Below are 20,617 nucleotides of genomic sequence, written 5' to 3' on the forward strand. Positions count from 1 at the left end.
GGGGGATATGTGTCCACCATTTGAATGGTCACCAGCACTTCATTCATCTCTAGGGGACTGCCAGAGATAGCGGAGTGCAGTTCTTGACTGCGTCTGTAATTCCTATAGGTTGCCTGACTAGCGCTCCATTGAAATAGGGATATGGTTGTCCTGCATTTTTGTGATTGGTGGGGGTCTCACAGCTGGGAAACACACCTATCTAAGGCCTCTTTCACACGACCGTTTTTTTTTTTTCCCCCCCGTTTACGGGCCGTCTTTTGCGTTCTGCATACGGAACTATTCATTTTAATGGTTCCGCAAAAAAAAAAAACGGAATGTACTACATATGCATTCTGTTTCCTTATTTCCGTTTTTCCGTTCCGTAGACAGATCATGTCCTATTATTGCCTGCAAATCACGTTCCGTGGCTTAATTCAAGTCAATGAGTCTGCAAAAAAACGGAACACATACTGAAATGCATCCTTATGTCTTCCGTATCTGTTCCGTTTTTGCTGAACCATCTATTGAAAATGTTATGCCTAGCCCAATTTTTTTCTGTAACTACTGTATACTGTATATGCCATATGGAAAAACGGAAACCCAACGGAAACAAAAAACGGAACAACGGATCCGTGAAGAATGGACCGCAAATAACTGAAAAAGCCATACGGTCATGTGAAAGAGGCCTAAGGGTCCATTCACACGTCCACAATCTCGTTTTGCATTTTGCGGAACATTCATTTCTATGGGGCCACGATGTGCGGCTCAGCTCCGGAAATGCGGACCCGCACTTCCGGGTCCATATTTCCGTTCCCGAAAAAATAAATAAATAGAACATGTCCTATTCTTGTCCGCAATTGCGGACAAGAATAGGCATATTCTATTAGGGCCGGCTATTTGCGGTCCGCAAAATGCGGAATGGAGTTCTACCTTATCCAGTGGGTAGGGGATAACTTGTTCTCACGGGAATACCACAATCAAGGCACTGGAGAATGACTTGTCATAAATGTCCTTATGTGTGCCTCTTACCTCTTCCTGGAGAAGGCTTGTGGGGGGAGCGAGGCAGGTGGCACTTTGGCGGACAATTGCACCCACTATGACAGCTCAGCGTACACATGTTGGAATCTAAAGATAACATTTTTTTAGTAATTATTTGTGAATGTCAGTACTGTGCACATAGCCGTTTAGAAATCTGACTCCATGAAATGTACCAAGCAGGTGAGTTTTCATTTCAGGTAGATTCGCAATGTCAAAGTGAACTGGTCTCTCACACAATGTTGAAAAGCAGAATTGATTCTGTGTATGAAAATAGCATTTTTGCCTCAAGCTCAACATAAGCATTGCAATTCTTCCCATGACTTCTGGTTCCAGGAAGTGTAGGAAGTTATGTTTAGGTACTCCATGTTATTTGTGCATGTGGCATGTCCAACCTCACCAAGTAAGATATATCTTTATGGGGTTTTCTTGGCCTTAATGGCTTAGGCTACTTTCACACCAGCGTTTTTGCTGGATCCGTCATGGATTAGCAAAAACGCTTCTGTTACTGATAATACAACCATCTGCGTCCGTTATGAATGGATCCGGTTGCATTATCTTTAAAATAGCCAAGACAGATCTGTTATGAACTCCATTGAAAGTCATAGAAAACTGATCCGTACCACACTGCAGACAGAAAAACACCGTATGCAGCGTATAGGGATGCAACGGAACGGAATGCGTTCTGGTGCATTTCGTTCAGTTTTGTCCCCATTGACAATGAATGGGGGCTAAGCGGAAGCGTCCCCCCCCCCCCCCCCCCCCAGATGTGCTAGTAGTCTCATCCATAGGACAGACCATTCTGTTATCAGCAGGGATTCTGAACTCCGTGCCCCCACCAATTGGCAGAAAGAAGCAGCAGCACCGCGGTGCCTTCACTGCGTTATATGACACAGCTCTGCTCTCACCCAGACAGCTGTGTCCAGTTAAACACAGTAACGCTGGAAGCAATGCCAGGATTCAGGGGGATAAAAAAAAAAAGACAATGCAACAGCACTCTGCAAACCAGATAAAGTACAATAATGCCATAGTCACAAAAAATGTTGTACGCTTATTTATAAAGTGAGATACTTGGAAAATGCATCTTGTACAAAATCATCTGAGCCCGTCTGCCGAACGTCAAGGCGATCTCTGTAAGACGGGTCCTAACACTAAATACTACCTGTTATGCGCCATAAAATTCAGGGAGTGTTGGTTCCACATGCATGATGGGTCCACTCCGCCTTTTACCACTTTTGGTGCCAAAATGGCCTCCATTACTTCCAAGGGATGCAGGTACCAACATGTATGCCGAGCCCACTCCATATTCCAATGAATGTAATGAGAGCAGGTCAGTGATTTGGCTTCAGTGGTCCGTGTCCGATTTTGCTTCAGTTGTGTTTCCTTGTGTCTTCCTTTTTTTTTGTCTGAGAGGGGGAAAAAAAAGGAAGGTTAATGAAAAGTGTAATTTTATTGCACCAAGGTCTTGTAGAAAAAAACGGACGCAGACACGGATAACATACCAGTTGTGCATCTGGTTTTTTTGACGGACCCATTGACTTGAATGGGTTCGTCCTCCGTTTTCCACTGACAAGAATAGGACAGGTTATATTTTTTTGATGGACTGGAATCACGGATCGCGGACGCAGAGAAAAAACGGAGGATGATCAGTTTTTTTTTTTCACAGCTCCATAGAAATTAATGGGACCTCCGCTAAACTATGAAAAATGATGGAACGGACACGGATGCACACAACGGTCGTGTGCATGAGCCCTTATACTGAAACTAATTAAAATCAGCCTATGGGGCAGACAGGCTAATCAGGGGTGCACGACTCATTGGAGTGTCACATCTCCAGCATTGTAAATCTGCACAAAAAAGAGGGTTAGTCAGCACCTCCCATGTGCTGACCCCTTTTCTTTGCAGGATTCAGGGGGATACTATTTCTCCTTATGGTGAGCACCTAAACGGTGTGAGGAGTCTTATAGGCCAGACAACGCTCCTGGGACAAGGGTAAGCAAATGAGCTCTTGGCAAGCCCTGCTTCTAATGCCAATGGAAGGCAGCTATCCTAGAACTCAAACCTTTTTTATTTTAGGCTACTTTCACACTCACGTTTGGTGCGGATCAGTCGTGGATCTGCACAGATGGATCCGTTCAGATAATACAACCATCTGCATCCGTTCAGAACGGATCCTTTTGTATTATCTTTAACGTAGCCAAGATGGATCAGTCTTTAACACCATTGAAAGTCAATAGAGGACGGACCAGTTTTCTATTGTCAGATTGTGTCATAGAAAACGGATCCGTCCCCATTGATTTAGTCTACTTTCACACCGGCGTTTTGGCTTTCCGTTTGTGAGATCCGTTCAGGGCTCTCACAAGCGGTCCAAAACGGATCATTTTGCATTCTAATGCATTCTGAATGGAAAAGGATCCGCTCAGAATGCACATTGAACCTAGTGTACATGCATATAATGACATAAACACCTACAAAACATTGCACCAGAAACTATATCATAACCAAATGATTTAAATACTCAGTCTTGATTGTTACAAATAAATGCAAATACATTTATTTTGTAACAATAAAGATATATTTGATTATTTCGGCTACGTTTTAGTTTCTTATAAAATCGTAGAATGTAACTTGGAGGGAGCTTGCAGCAGCAGGAATCTTCTTGCTGTAGCCTGTTTGCATTTAGGCCAGGTAGGCTAAGCTAAGGCCTGACACAACTCATCAGATAATGAGACCTTAGAAATTTGTGAAAGTTTGCTTATCATTATAGCAGTATAGTGCTAGGACTTTTTCACACAGTGCCTTTTTTTTCAGCCAAGGATTGGACCATAGAAAAAGATCTAAACATGCCCCTTTTTTTTTTTTCTTTTTTTTTTTAGCGTCCTTTTCTGGTTTTAGTTGAACATCTTCCAAACTTGCAGCTCTGTGAATAAGAGTTAGTAATGAGTTAGTAATTTTTATCCACCCTGGTAATAGTATTACTTAATACTATTACTACTATATATGTTGTGTAATAGGTAAATAAAAACAAGGCAATGATTTAAATACCTTTTAAAAATGTTTTTTTTTTCACAATAGACGGTAGAACTCGTATGAGTTGAAAGTGAGACATATTTTACAATTTCATGAAACAAATTGACTCATTTAGATCTTGATGGCAGCAATGCATCTCAAGAGTTGGGACAGGGTCTTATCTACCTTTGTGATACTATGCAATATGATACCCCCCTTCTTTTAACAGTCTGGGCAGGGATCGGCAACCTTCGGCACTCCAGCTGTTGTGAAACTACAACTCCCAGCATGCTCCTTTCACTTCTGTGGGAGTTCAGGGAACAGCCAAACAAGTGTGCATGATGGGAGATGTAGTTTCTCAACACCTGGAGTGCCGGAGGTTGCTGACCCCTGGTCTAGGCAGTATGGAGACCAATTGCTGGAATTTTAGAAGAGAAATGTTGCCCCATTCTAGTCTAATGTAGGATTCTGTCTGCTCAACCATCTTGGATCGTCTATACCGAAACTCTCGTTTCATGATGCACCACGTGTTTTCTATCGGCGAAGGCTCTGGACTGCATTCATACCAGTTCAGCACCCTGACTTTTCTATTGTGAAGCCATGTTGTTGTGATGGATGCAGTATGTGCTTTAGTATTGTCTTGCTGAAATATGCAAAGCCTTCTTTGAAAGAGATGTTGTCTGGATGGGGGCATATGTTATAAAACCTCTTTACGCTGTTCAGCATTGATAGTGCCTTTCCAGATGTGTAAGCTGCCCATGCCATAGGCACTGATGCAACCCCATACCATCAGAGATGTAGGCTTTTGAATTGTGCACTGATAACAAGCTGTATGGTCCCATTCCTCTTGATTCCGCAGAACACGGCATCCATGGTTTCTAAAAAGAGTTTCACGTTTTGATTCATGTGACCACAGAACAGTTTTCCACTTTCTCTGTCTGTTATAAATGAGCTTTTGCCCAGAAAAGGTGGCAACATTTCTTGATCGTGTTGACGTATAGCTTCTTCTTTGAATGATACAGCTTTAACTTTCATATGTGGATTGCACAGCAAACCAGAGGTCGCAATAACACCTGTACAAGCGTCATAGACGCCTATTCAGGCCATTTTACTCCCTGGAAAAAGTCATGTGCATTTTTACACAAGGTCTTTTTCTAGTCAGGTGCGCTGTATCAGAAGCTGCCAGGTCTGGCACACATGAAGCCCTGCCCATCTGAGAAACCCTGTCCCTCACATCTATCTCACCAGGAGTAGCTCCAGACTACATTGTGGTTACAGGACCTGTGGTGATATCACAGTCATGTGATCAGCCATGTGTGTAAGATGAGTTAGGGGAACACAGGCTCCGCGTAGGACTGTGCTGGTGTAGAATGCAGAGATACTTTATGTATGGAAGGTGTGTATAAAGCAGGGCTATGTCATTGTAAACAGTCTATTGTACAGTTTTCTGTGTGTAATATGCACACCGTAGTTCTATCTGGGTAATGGACATGTAGCAGGGCTGTGTGCAATGCAATGTGTATATAGTAAACTATCTGTGTAATGGGCATGTGGTTAGTGCGGTCAGGTGGGTGCAGTGTGTGGCAGCGTCAGGTGGGTACAGTGTGTGGCAGCGTCAGGTGGGTGCAGTGTGTGGCAGCGTCAGGTGGGTGCAGTGTGTGGCAGCGTCAGGTGGGTGCAGTGTGTGGCAGCGTCAGGTGGGTGCAGTGTGTGGCAGCGTCAGGTGGGTGCAGTGTGTGGCAGCGTCAGGTGGGTGCAGTGTGTGGCAGCATCAGGTGGGTGCAGTGTGTGGCAGCGTCAGGTGGGCGCAGTGTGTGGCAGCAGCGATCTTGATGTTTAGTGTATAATGTTGGATAAATGTAAAATTGTCTACATTTATTTCTGCATGGGAGACTAGCAATGGTTCCCTGCAGAAATGTCAGCCTCATAACGTTATGTGGGCCTATGCATTGTATATATGAAATACCGAATAATTCATACTCCTCCTCGGCTAAAAATACTCCTCAAAATTGTTAAGAGGAGTATTTTTACTTTTCTGGAAAAAATGTAGTGCGACCTCTGCGGCGAACTGTGCTCACAGACAATGACTTTTGAAGTGTTCCTGAGCCCATGCAGTCGCTTCCAGTACAGAATCATTCCTGTTTTTAATGCAGTGCCTTCTGAAGACCTGTAGATCACAACCATCCAGTATCGACCATCTGCCTTGTCCATTGCGCACATTATATTTTTGATGATATGTATTGTAGATGGTGGGATAATGTTTAAACACAGTTTTTCTCAAATTGGTGAACCTCTGCCTATCTTTGCATTCTAAGGGTCCATTCACACATCCGTGTGTGTTTTGCAAAACACTGACACCGGCAATGTGTGTTCCGCATTTTGTGGACCGCACATCGCCGGCACATTGCGGACAAGAATAGGACAGTGAAAATCCGCAATTCCAGATCCGGGCAGCACATTCTGCGGCCCCATAGAAATGAATAAGTCCACAATTCCATTCCGCAAAATGCAGAACAGAATTGCGGTCGTGTGAATAGAACCTAAAGTTGTAAATGAGTTAAAAAAAAATTCATGAAATGGTAAAAGTCTCACTTTCAATATCTGATACGTGTTCATTGCATTCTTTTATTTACATTTTACGCAATGTACACCTTTTTTTGGAATTGGGTTTGTATATTGCATTATATTGGGCATTTATAATTAACTGAGGCAGTAAGATTAGTGTTCGTTTCAGTGAACCCTATCATTTCAAGTAGATATCAAGTGTCAAAGCCATCCTCTGCATTGAGAGGTGTTCACACTTCTGAGCAGTGTTTCTGTGGACTAGCTGCCTTTTACCTTAAAGGGAACCTGTCATCAACTTTCTGCTGACCTCACTGCGGGCAGGATAAATTAGTGACAGAAATGCAGATTTCAGCGGTGTGTCACTCATCAGCTAAAAGTAAGTCGTTGCCGAGAACCAGCATCATAATCATTGCAGTCCGGGCCTTAAGAGTCAGATCTACCTGAGAAGAGTCCTGGTTATTCCTAATCTCCTGCTCTCCTCGCCCATCTGCTGATGGTTGGCAGTTCTCTCCTATAAAGAAAGGGAGAAAACTAGGTAGAAGCTGCCAGTCATCAGCAGGTGAGCAGGAATCCATGAATAACCAGGACTCTTCTCGGGCTACTTTCACACTAGCGTTTGATCGGATCCGTTCTGAACGGATCCGCTCATATTAATGCAGACGGTGGATCCGTTCAGACTTTACATTGAAAGTCAATGGGGGACGGATCCGCTTGAAGATTGAGCCATATGGTGTCATCTTCAAGCGGATCCGTCCCCATTGACTTCCATTATAAGTCGGAACGGATCCGCTTGCCTCCGCACGGCCAGGCGGACGCCCGAACGCTGCTTGCAGCGTTCAGGTGTCCGCTCACTGAGCGGAGCGGAGGCTGAGCGCTGGCAGGCGGATGCATTCTCAGTGGATCCGCCTCCACTGAGAATGCATTAGGGCCAGACGGCTGCGTTCGGGGCCGCTCGTGAGCCCCTTCAAACGGAGCTCACGAGCGGACACCTGAACGCAGGTGTGAAAGGAGCCTCAGGTGGCCGGGACTCTTTTCCAGGCCCAGTCTGCAATGTTTGTGATGTTGGTTCTCGGCAACCACTTACTTTTAACTGACAGACCTCTGAAATCATCTCACCTGTCTCTACTTTATACTGCCATTAGAATGGGCAGCACAAAGTTGATGACAGGTTCCCTTTAAGGGATTGTGTTGCTGACTGTTTCTAAAGCAACCACGAAAGCTGATCGTGATCAGGAAGTAATATTTAGCTCATTTATTCTATTGTGATCAGAGTTTGAGTGAAGTAAATTCAAGATGTGTACAAAACTCCTGCTCCCCTGTGTATCCAGTAGCAGTAGATCACCATACATCAGATCTTGCAGAAGCCATCCAGTAAAGATGATCAATCACCAGAATAAAATCAATGTCAGCTTTATTGAAGATGTATAAGAATGCATAAAGAATACAAAAAGTGGGGAGACGGCACCCCAAGGATCTCTAACGCGATTCAGACTATATATACGTCCTGCAATACAGTGATGGTATTAAGGGGAGTCCATCGCATAAATTTCACTAATATAACGATCGTCATCAGTCGTCAGAAAAGCATTCTAACTTTTATTTTATTTGGATGTTTATTCCATGTCCCAGAAAATCACCTATCCCTATGAAAAGCAGCTCCCAAGTGCCCAGCCCTCCGCCCTTTCCCACTGTCTGCTCCTCCTGTGACTTCAGGGGAGGGGGCGAAAGCCTTGGGAAGGTAGGGGGGAGCAGACAGCAGGGAAGGGAGGCCGGTTTGGACCCCACTGGGCACTTGGGAGCCATTTTTCATAGGAATAAAAGTGCTTTTCCTGGACAAGGAATAAACACCCAGATGACATAAAGACATGGGTATAATGCTTTTACAACGTTCTGGTGGACATTGCTGGTAGTTATATTAGTGAAACTTACATGACAGACCCCCTTTAACCTGCTCTTTAAATTCACATAAGGCAGTAACATTAATAATAATGATGCTACATTGATATAATTCTGCAAAAAGAGCTAGAATAAAAGTGTAAAATAGAGCGAAGATATTCTAGAAAGTAAAGCACACATAAACAGGCCACTCCGTGATATAGCAATAAAGCGAATACCAAAAGGAAATTCTGTGGCGGATATATTCAGAACATTTAGTCATGGTGCAACATGAGTTCTTTTCTTAAACTGAATCCGTTGGGACATCTACTGTCCAAATGAAAGATCCAGAATGCTTCCTTTTCCAGCACCCTTTGATATCACCTCTCCGCAGGGATTTAATTATTTTATATTCTATAGCATATGTTCTGAACACTGAGAGATCCGTTATAAACAGTAATAAAGAGCTTGGCTTCATTTCAAATATTGACGTGAAATGAATCCTGAACTTTCTGGTGGTACTGCCAACATACGTTAAGTCGCAGTGTGTGCAGGATACCATGTACTAGACCCTGTGAGTTACAGGTAATGTATTATTTAATGGGAAAGGTGGCAAGACTTTTTGAACCATGGAGGCTTTTGGTTGGAGTAATGTATGAACACATCTTAGTTTAAGAAACGTTGGTGGCACAGTGAGCCCCCCTCAGTATAAGAAACGTTGGTGGCACAGTGCGCCCCCTCGGTATAAGAAATGTTGGTGGCACAGTGGGATGTGCCAATGAGGGTTAAAAAAAAATATATATAATTAACTCACCTCCTCCAATTGATCGCGTAGCTGCCAGTCTCCTGTTCTTTCTTCAGGACCTGTGGTGACGTCACTGAGCTCATCACATGGTCCATTACCATGGTGATGAATCATGTGATGTATCATGTGATGAGCACAGTGATGTCACCACAGGTCCTTTGACAGGTCCTGAAGAAAGAACAGGAGACAATCAATTGGAGGAGGTGAGTTAATTATTTTATTTTTTAACCCTCATTGGCACTGCCCACTGCGCCACCAATGTTTATTATATTTGGGGGGGGGGGGGGGCCGCACTGCGCCACCAATGTTTATTATACTGGGGTGTTGGGGGGGGGGGGTGCACTGTGCCACCAATGTTTATTATACTGGGGTGTATATAATGTTTATTTTATTGACCTTCTACTAAGCATTCTGTATTAAAGAATGCTATTATTTTCCCTTATAACCATGTTATAAGGGAAAATAATACAGTGAATAGACTGTCACCTAGAAGCCATGCGTGAAAATCGCACCGCATCCGCACTTGCTTGCGATTTTCACGCAGCCCCATTAACTTCTATGGGGCCTGCATTGCGTGAAAAACGCACAACATAGAGCATGCGTTTCACGTAACGCACAAGTGAAGCGTGAAAATCACCGCTCATCTGCACAGCCCCATAGAAGTGAGTGGGTCCGGATTTAGTGCGGGTGCATTCCGGTATTTTGAATGCCAGATATGGCACTAATACATTCCTATGGGGAAAAATGCCCGATTCGGCATTTAGGCAAATCTTCAGTTTTTTTCGCCGGAGATAAAACCGTAGAATGCTGCAGTTTTATCTTTTGCCTGATCAGTCAAAATGACTGAACTGAAGACATCCTGATGCATCCTGAACGGATTGCTCTCTATTCAGAATGCATGGGGATATGCCTGATCAGTTCTTTTCTGGTATAGAGCCCCTAGGACGGAACTCTATGCCGGAAAAGGAAAAAAGCTAGTGTGAAAGTACCCTAAAATATTAAGTGTAAATCCCCCCTTTCCCAATTTTACATATAAAATATATAAACAATAAATAATCATATTACATAGTGCTGTCCAAACTATTAAATTATTAAAAAATATCTCCTACGCGGTGAGCATTTGCCATTTTTTTTAGCCACCTTGTCACTCCAAAAATAGGATAGGACTGTTCTATTATGGGCCGAACGTTTCATAAAATGCGAAATCAAAATTTTGTTATCAAAACAACCCTATGCCGATCTGATCGGAGTAGCATTGTCACGATACCAAAATTTTAATTTGGTTTCGATTTGGCGACTAAAAATTTGATTTGGCTCCTACATTTTTCAGTTCAGGAGCCAATGGCTACTAGGTATTATTTTTTTTTGTCTGGAGCACTGGTATAATATTATTATTATTATTATTATTATTATTATTATTATTATTATTATTATTATTATTATTTATATTTTTTTTTTGTATTGGATTGTGGTGATTAATATCTCTTTGGTGGCCCTATTTCAACTTTTCACTGTGTATTCAATTACCCCTTAATTCCACATTTTTGTTCCCTGTACTGCTTGCTTTTACCTGTGCTTAAAATAGGGTTGCTATGCATGGACCGTCTGTGTTGAAGGACGGAGGACGCAGAAACGGGCAGCGTGCAGGCTCACATTACTGACAGCCAGGGACTGTAAGTAAATGATTAAAGCCAGGTCCTCCCCAGCAGCTGATAACAGTGCCTGGGCTGTGTGCACTTCTCCCTGTACCTGCGCTTGGCAGACGCTCCCTCACTCAGCAGAGCTGGACAATGCAGAGTTGAACCAGCGCAGACCAGGGAAGGGAGATCTGCCGTCTGCTCAGTGTATAAATGAAGGCAAAATGTGGTAAGAGGACCCCTTTGTGCTGCAGAAAATTAACCCTTTGGGGGAGGGCTCTGGTTACTGACACTTTTGGGGGGCTATTGTTACTGGCTAGTGAGGGCAGGCAGGATTAGCCTCAGGGTGAGGGCAGTGGCGGCCATCTTAACTGAATAGTGAAATTGCAGTTTTATGCAGACTGGTTGCTAAGGGCTGAATCTTATTAAATATGGGGTAAGTCAGTCTGATAGTAACTGATTCTGGAATATCATGCTATTAGTAACGTGTTATTAGTAATGTGACAGTTATCCTTTAAGTTTTCCAGGTCTTTTTTTTTTTTTTTCATTTTTCTGAAATTGTCAGCCACAATACCCTCTCCCCATAATGGCATCAGATTTTGCTTACAAAATTATCATAAATGAAAAAGTATTGTCTATCATTGGTAAAAGCTGTTTGTTTCTACATAAAAGTGCTCATTATCAATTATTATAACATGGGAATGGTCCTGCAACCTGTGCTGCTTTGGTAGTATGATCCTGTGTAGGTTTGAAATCTGAGGTAGTAGTAACAGTAGTACAGTGGTCTCTCGGGTTAATATGTAACCGATACAAGACGGAGCGGACGGTAACTGAGAATAATGAATGATCAAACCACCCATTCAAGTTCAGGCATAAAACGGAGGGTTTTCCTTTCAATGTTTTTGATCTTCTGATGGATCAGAAGAATGGAAAACTCAACATAGATGCGAATGAACCCTTAAATATCACAGGGGGGTAAAAAAAATCTGCTGACATGCAATACAAATACAATATTGAGTCTGAATAAAGAGTATATTTGAGAATGGATACTTTTCAAAAACTATTGGTTAGTTCCTTCACAAAATAACTAAACTGAAAACTGAATAGAACGACTTGACGTGCAATTCTAAATCTGGTTGACTAAGTGTTTCCATTTTCTCTCGTAGCTCCCAGGCTCAATGGCACATCAAAGATTGAGAGGCGCAGGGATACAGGAGGATATGAAAGCTCGTCCACCCTAATGAGCAGTGAGCTGGACTCAACTAGCTTCTTTGATTCTGATGAGGATGATTCCACCAGCAGGTATGTAGATATTCAGGACTGCAAGGAATGTGCCAGAAAGGAAGCATGTGTCTTAGAGCAGGGAACCATTAGTGTTGCTTAAAGGTTTTCAATGACAAGTCAAGTTTTTTCACACCCATAAGAACACAGTAATGACTATGGTAGGACATGATTGAGTAAAATGTAGTTTAATTATATGTTTGGACAAACTGGTGATTACTTCTCTGGAGATCAGGGGTTATCAGTGGTTAAGAGGATGGAAGGGTGAGGACACACCTCAAATCCTCTTTTGTTGTGGGTCTGTTGGTCTGTCTGAAGTGACATGACAGCCGCCATGTCGTAGCAAAGCTTGTGAAATCCTCCCAAGGGCTACACCACAGTCATTTTGGGCTACAGGTCTTGCCTCCATCATTTATCCCAAAGGACTGTGTGTTGTCTTTCGGCACACTGGAAAAAATATATTTTTTTCACTCATTTTAAGTTTTGTTTTTGTTATTATTATGGTCATATGAAATTTGTCATACACTTATCACCAACTTTAGTGAGGTAGGTGCTTTGTGACAGTGCTAATGGCTAATTTACATGGGTAGATTATTGGGCCAATTATCGGGAACTAAAATTTGTACACACACACTTAATTTATTGGGGGGCAACGATCATAGTAGCGTTAATGTGGGTCTGTCACATACACTTTTATTGTTGTTGGCAGCCCATCCCTGTGTACGTGGGGCGTTGTGCTGCCAACAACCGATTTTTTTCTTTTTTTTTTTCTTTTTTTTTTCTTTTTTTTTTTCTTTTTTTTCATGTGCTCACCCAACAACGGAGCTTTTTCTCATTTGTCAGGTGATTGCGGCATGTTTCCCTGGGGGGGGCGATGATCAGACAAATGAACAATCGTACCCCATCATCGACCTAAAAAAAACCAACGCTAAGCTAATATGGCTAGTTATATGGAAAGAAGGCGTTGCTGACCTTTTCCTCTTATTATAACCTCCTATGTAGTTCATTCTAGACCACGAATAGAATTATCCTTATAACTGTCCTTAAAAAAAGGAATATTAGATCTTTTAATGTTTCACGCTCTTCAGACTTCCATAACCGCCTTAGACCACCACAAGGATTGACATTAACCCCTTCATACACCATCCTAGACCACCAAATATACAAACTGCTAAAACACTTCTAATCACTAGGTATATTACATATGTTCAAACCAACTTCCATTTTGGGCACCAGTGTACTTAAAAATTTCCCTAGTCACCATGGGGTAGTTTATCATGAGGGGAATTTTTTAAGTGTTGTGTTTTTTTTTTTTTTTTTTTTTTTACTTTAAGTCTACGTTCACATTATTTCTGAAAACTCTATCGAACGTCGCACATGATAATCCTTTACACACGTTTGTCCAGAGCTGTTACTCCAGGTTTTGTATGCCACTGCTCTGCTGGGGTAAGACGGAGGCCTTTTTTGTGACTTTCTAAAAAGTCCCAGTTAATTAGGTGCACGCCAGATTTATTATTATAATGAACCACACCACACTTTCCCACCCACTTTTCAAAAGTGATGAGAGTGGAGTAAAAATGCAAAAAGTTGCAAACTTATAATAATGTAAAACACCATATACTACAATTTGTGACTTTTTGATCAATTTCTGGTACAAAGGGAATTATAAATTCCCAGAAGATTTTTAAATATCTAATACATGTTATGTATGCAGGTTCAGCAATTCCACAGAGCAGAGCAGTGCATCTCGTCTAATGAGGAGACATAAGAGACGCAGAAGAAAACCTAAAGTCCCTCGTATCGAGCGGGTGAGGAGGCAATGTGTACTGATGGTTATGAAATTGCAAGGGCAAAAAGGCGAGGAACATTACTGCTGGGAAGATGTGGTCTGACTGCGTGGCAGTGGACTATTTATTGTCCCCCACTGTCATGCAGAAGCCATCAACACAACATATGATGAATGATGACTTTTTGCAGAGGCTGTAAAGATGGCGGTTAACACATTGTGACAGTCTGAGTGGTACTTTGACCATGCAGCCTGCCAACAACAGTGTCTATATTCGGCTGACTGCCCGTGTTGGAATGTAGTGATATTTCAGAAGGTGGAGGTTTGCATGCCAACATACCCAGAACAAAGAGACAGGAGAGCTCAGCTGATTGCTATGCCACTTTGGTTGTGATTAGATTAGGCTCATGCACACGACCGTATGTTTGGTCCGCATCCGCATTTTTTGCGGATCGGATGCAGACCCATACACTTCAATGGGGCAGCAAAAGATGCGGATAGCACACTGTGGGTTGTCTGCATCTCTGTCTGTTCCGTGGCCTTGCAAAAAAGATAGAACATGTCCTATACTTGTCAGTTTTGCAGACAAGTATAGAACATTTCTACAGGAGTAAAAAAGAAAAAAAAAAAACTGTAGGGTGCACACGGCCAGGATCCATGTTTTGCAGACACGCAAAATGGATCCAGTCGTATGCATAAGGCCTTGGTTTGACCCTTCTTAGAGAACCAAACAGAGCAGTATACAGCTCAGAGAAAGTCTACGGCCTATACACCTCTTACCCCATATCTACAACGATATTTTAAGCCAATCACAGGCAAAGAGGTACTGTGCAGTGCCATATGAGCATGGCAGTGAGGTGCCGTGTGACCTCAGTGGTTACTGCCGTCATGAGGAAGCAATAGGGGAAACCATTGCCCGCAACTTAAAGCACGTGATTTTAATGGAGAGGGGGCAGAAAACGGCATTGACTACTTGAACAATACAGGTACCTCTTCTGTCTTTCAGTCCTCATCATTCAGCAGTATAACAGACTCTACCATGTCCCTGAATATAATCACTGTCACTCTGAACATGGGTGAGTATGTCCAAGACATCAGTCTCTAACTGATTCTGACATTTCCTCCCAAGATCTATTTTAATCGTTTTCTATTTTTTTTTATTTTTTTTTATTTTTTTATTTTTTATTACATTAGAAAAATACAACTTCCTTGGCATCAGCATTGTTGGACAGAGTAATGAGCGAGGGGATGGAGGAATATACATTGGTTCCATCATGAAAGGAGGAGCAGTGGCTGCTGACGGCAGAATTGAGCCAGGAGATATGTTACTGCAGGTGCTTATCGGAGTCTAAGGATTGCGGAAATTTGGGAGTGGTTTGGTAGAGGGCACAGATGCTGCCGTTGGGGGTGACATTACAGTCTACCCATAGTGTGTCATATTTCTCATTTTTGCAGGTCAATGACACAAATTTTGAAAACATGAGCAACGATGATGCCGTGAGAGTCCTTAGGGAAATTGTGCACAAGCCAGGGTAAGTCCCTATTCCAAGCATCGCACTATAACTGTGGTGCTCCTGTTGTCAGCTTGCTTTAATGGCACATAGTAGCACTTACCTGAATACATTTGTATGGTTAACTCTTAAAATGTCAGTTCTTAGGTTATTTCCGACTTTCACTTTGGTGTTCACTAGAAAACTGTGAGGGAATTAGTGCGACCACACAGTACACCAGTTGCATTTTGCAGCATAGCATGCACCATAGCCACAGACAATACTTCTCTCCTGTTGTGGGGTATGGTGTAGGCTACTAAACAACACCAATCTGTACCTGATATTATTTCTATAAAAGGGAATAAAACTACCCCTAAATTTCACATCATAAGATATCCACCCACTTGGAGGGCCATGTGTTGCACCCATCATCCAGCTTAAAATTGCTTTTGGACATAACATAGATATAGATGAAGCTGGTGCCGTTTGTTAGCTTTCAGTTGTATAGCCTCCGTAAGGTTTGGGGGCCCGTATAGTTGGTACATTTTGAGGCACCCTGTATGGTCCTTCGTAGATGCTCTTGTTTAAGCACCCTTGTCTTGTTAATTTATACTATGTTATGAGCTTTCTTCACCAGTAAGGAACATTTGAGCGGGCTCCCCCTTACATACCACGTGGGAAATCCTTTGCCCAGTCAGCTTGAGTCCTTAATTAAAGAGCTTTTTTGACGTTCATGATGGGGTTGACCTGTTAAAGACTCTGGGTATGTCCTCGTGGCATAAACACTGCAGGTTTTCAGTAAAATCTGCTGTGTTTTACATTTAAACAAATCTCATCCTCACGCTGCGTAAGAAATCCACAGTGTAAGGACTCATGCACACGACTGTTGTTTTTTGCGTCCGCAAAAAAAAAAACGGATGCGGCATCTGTCTTTTTTTTTTTGTTTTGTTTTTTGGGGAGGATCCATTTTTTGCCACAGATCCCTTGTAAGAAATGCCTCCTTGTCCGCAAATGTGAAAAAGGTAGGACATGCACTATTTTATTTAATTTTTTTGCTGAAGGGAAACGCGGACAACAGGACGCGGAACACAAACGGATTAACTATCGGCATTTTTTTTGCTGACCCATTGAAATGAATGGGTCGCCGTCCTATCCGCAAAAAAAACACTGAACGGAGGCCGAGAAAAACAACTGTCGGGTGCGCATGAGGCCTAAATTGACCTGTGGTGCAGATTTTAACTTCTCAGCATGTGAATCAATGCTGCTGATTTTCACCCTAAATTATACCCTGTGAAATCATGGGAGAAGCCCCCAGCCGTAATAAGTCTCATGTTGTTCTCTTTTGCAGTCCTATTACTCTTACTGTCGCCAAGTGCTGGGATCCCTCTCCTCGTGGTTGCTTTACTTTGCCAAGAAGTAAGTGCCAGGGAGTAACAGCATCTCAACCTCATCCACTACTTGTTTTCAGCAAAGTAATCCATGTTTTTTTTTAAATGAATGTCAACCCTTTTTTCATGGTATATCTTCTAGATAGATGTATGTATGTATGTATGTATGTATATATATATATATATATATATATATATATATATATATATATATATATATATATATATATATATATATATACACACACACACACACACACACACACACACACACACACACACACACACACTATAGTATGCTGACTTCCTACAACTGCCACACACACACACACACACACACACACACTATAGTATGCTGACTTCCTACAACTGCCATATTGTATATTAGGGAATATCACCTAATATAATGTCATTTTGAGAATTTGTATATCTTTGGTTGCTTTTTGTGTGTGCGTTTATTCTTTTGCAGTTAAAGTATGCAAAATTCAAGCGCCTATTATGAGGGCACTGCAAATGACAGAATTCAGAGAAGAAAGAATTTAAGCTCTGTTATCAACGCTCTCCTTAATGAGGGAACAGAACATAGCACTAGGCAGTTCCTCACAATTCTGTGTTCTGCCTAATATTCCAATCTCAGTTACTCATAAGACATGCACAAGATTGCTATTGGCCAAACAAGCATTCAGGCGACTGTTATCTAATGTGTATGGCCGTGGGATAGGACAGCACCGCTTCTGGAAATGGGAGTCTATACAGTACTTATGAAGCATGCCAAGAGGTGATGCTTAAAGGGGTTTTCTTGGTTTTTAATATTGATGACCTATGCTCAGGATAGGTCATCAATATCAGATCAGTGGGGGTCCGACACCTCCACCAATCAGCTGGTTGAAGGGCACAGCCTGCAGGTAAACAATGAAGGGAAGCGCGGCCTTCTCTTCAACCAGCTGATCGATGGGGGTATCGGACTCCCACTAATCTGATGTTGATGAATATAAAAATCCTGGAAAACCCATTTAAGACACAGCCGCCACGGGCTCCCTGAGTTGAATGATTTTCCCTGACACCTTCTCTTAAAGGAAACCTGTCACCAGGATTTTGTGTATAGAGCTGGGGACATGGGCTGCTAGATGGCCACTAGCACAGCCGCAATACCCAGTCCCCAGAACTCTCTGTGCTTTTATTGTGTTAAAAAAACGTTTTGATCCATATGCAAATGAACCTCATATGTGTCCTGTATCCGGAGAGGAGTCCAGCGGAAAGGAGCCCAGCACCGCCCCGCGTCCTCCGAATCTCCTCCTTGCTGGCTGACGTCACAGAGCTGGAGCGCCGAAATCTCGTGATGCGCGAGCTAGCGCATGCGCAGTGTTGGCATCATGTTCATTCCCTGTGCTGGCATCAGCACAGGGAACGAACTACGGATGCGCTAGCTCGTGCATCGCAAGATTTCGGCTCTCCAGCTCTGTGACGTCAGCCAGCAAGGAGGAGATTCGGAGGACGCGGGGCGGTGCTGGGCTCCTTTCCGCTTGACTCATCTCCGGCTACAGGACACATATAAGGTTCCTTTGCATATGGATCAAAACGGTTTTTTAACACAATAAAAGCACAGAGAGCTATGGGGACTGGGTATTGCAGATGTGCTAGTGGCCATCTAGCAGCCCATGTCCCCAGCTCTATAGCCAAAATCCTGGTGACAGGTTCCCTTTAAGGCAGCTAATATGGAAGGGGTTATGCTTGCACACAGAAACCTACATTTCTGCAGGGGAAGGTTCTAGGTGTCTATGCAACAGATGTCATACAGCGGCATGTGTCACCCCTTCACTCCCATTATTTATAAAAATAAATAATTAAAAGATATCACATACACTTTTACAGGATTGTGTTGGATGAAATATCGTAATCTGCTATTCCAACCTTTTTTTTAAGTGGCACACCGGCCAGATGGAGGCCATAAAGCCACTCTTCTAGCCTTCATCTGATAGTAGAAGCTTATTGACTAGTTTCTGCTTCATGTTGCTTCCCGTCAGGTGAACCAATCAGGCCGATTGACCCAGCTGCGTGGATTTCTCATACAGCAGCAATGACTGGTACCTACCCAGCCTATGGAATGAGCCCATCGATGAGCACAATTACTTCAACCAGCTCCTCTATAACCAGTTCAATACCTGAAACTGAGCGTAAGTGTAATATCGTCATTCCTTCTATTTCTCACACTGAAATGGATTATTTATTTTTTTCAGTCATCAAATGTCTCATTTTGATTTTAAATAAAAAATAAAGTACAAACTCTCTTGTCCCCCTAATAACTTCTTTTTGTCTCCTTAAAGGCTTTGATGACTTTCATCTGTCCATACATAGTGACATGGTAACAATAGTGAAGGCAATGAGCTCACCAGAATCTGGATTGGAGGTGCGGGATAGGATGTGGCTTAAAATAACTATCCCCAATGCTTTTATTGGTAAGTAAGGAATCAGCAAGAATGGTCATTTACAGAGGATGCACCAAGTATATGCTTACAGTTACCTTTACCTCATGCCATGTCCTTCACCGAACACTGCATTGAGATTTAGTGATTTACACTTTTTTTTCATTTTTATTCCTGCTTTCATAAATTTTTCTGTTTATCAGGCTCCGATGTAGTAGACTGGCTGTATAACCATGTGGAGGGCTTCACAGATCGCCGGGAAGCAAGAAAATATGCTAGCAATCTTCTGAAAGCTGGATACATCCGCCATACAGTCAATAAAATAACATTTTCTGAGCAGTGTTACTACATTTTTGGAGATCTTTGTGGTAGTATGTACCTATCCATTATCCTACCTTGTACAGCTCATGTGTATCCTACGTTGTACAGCTCAGGACAATTATATTTAGGAGATAAATGTTTGATCACTGGGGACCCTACAGTTGGAAACCCCATAATTTCTAGAATCCCATTGTTGTCACCATACAACCTTGGTGTGGAGAATGGAGCAGCTGTGAAGCATGTGCGCTGCTGCTTCATTCAAAGTCTTTGGGTGATGGAAACCAAATGCTAAAGGTATATGGACAGACTTCCCTATTAGTGATCACTGGTATACTCAACCTGGCCATATATTACATAGTCAACATAGTCATCTGTAGGGAGAATGTTTGGCCATCTCCGAATGCCTTCAGAAATAGCTGTTCATTGGGGGTCTCCACAGTAGGCAGAGTGTCTGTTTGCTTCATTTGAAAATGGGGTTTTCATGTTGAGACAGTGCCTTTGACTAGAATTCGACTTCGAGTCTTTAGAGCCAGATGTAGCTTACTGGCTAAGTGGTGATTACAGTTAGGGTCCATTCACACGTCCACAAAAGGGTCCGCACCCGTTCCGCAATTTTGCTGACCCATTCATTCTCTATGGGCCCCCGGATGTGAAGCGGAGAGCACACTATGTGCTTTCCGCATTTGCGGAGCGCGGCCCCGAACTTCCGGGTTTCGGCCCTGAACTTCCGGTCCGCTGCTCTGCAAAAGATAGAACATGTCCTATTCTTGTCCGCAGCTGCGGACAACAATAGGCATTTCGATAGCGGGTGCCGGCAGTCTGTGTTGTGGATCCGCAACACACTACAGACGTGTGAATGGACCCTTACAGTGAATCATTGGGGTTGTTTTGAAACTTGATAAACTGAAATGAATAAAATGTACTAAAATACTGTGTATATTGGATGAAGCGGCTGGCTGACTGGCTTATTTCAGTAGCCAAACCAGCCGCTTTCTCTGCCACTGCATACACCATGATAATAGC

The 20,617-nt window shown here is 42.7% G+C and overlaps 1 protein-coding gene across 6 annotated transcripts in view; it reads left to right on the forward strand.

Annotated features, from left to right (window-relative positions):
- DVL3 (dishevelled segment polarity protein 3) overlaps window positions 1-20,617 on the forward strand; it is a 71,183-nt gene that overhangs the window by 44,152 nt on the left and 6,414 nt on the right. For all 6 annotated transcript variants that reach the window (XM_044289226.1, XM_044289222.1, XM_044289223.1 and 3 more), the window contains 9 exons: window positions 12,072-12,207; window positions 13,901-13,994; window positions 14,979-15,048; window positions 15,167-15,306; window positions 15,428-15,504; window positions 16,811-16,878; window positions 18,875-19,024; window positions 19,175-19,306; window positions 19,477-19,644. In XM_044289226.1, coding sequence (XP_044145161.1) covers window positions 12,072-12,207; window positions 13,901-13,994; window positions 14,979-15,048; window positions 15,167-15,306; window positions 15,428-15,504; window positions 16,811-16,878; window positions 18,875-19,024; window positions 19,175-19,306; window positions 19,477-19,644 — 1,035 coding nt within the window. The remainder of the gene's footprint in view (window positions 1-12,071; window positions 12,208-13,900; window positions 13,995-14,978; window positions 15,049-15,166; window positions 15,307-15,427; window positions 15,505-16,810; window positions 16,879-18,874; window positions 19,025-19,174; window positions 19,307-19,476; window positions 19,645-20,617) is intronic.

Source organism: Bufo gargarizans, chromosome 4 (assembly GCF_014858855.1).
Source record: "Bufo gargarizans isolate SCDJY-AF-19 chromosome 4, ASM1485885v1, whole genome shotgun sequence".
NCBI lineage: Eukaryota > Metazoa > Chordata > Amphibia > Anura > Bufonidae > Bufo > Bufo gargarizans.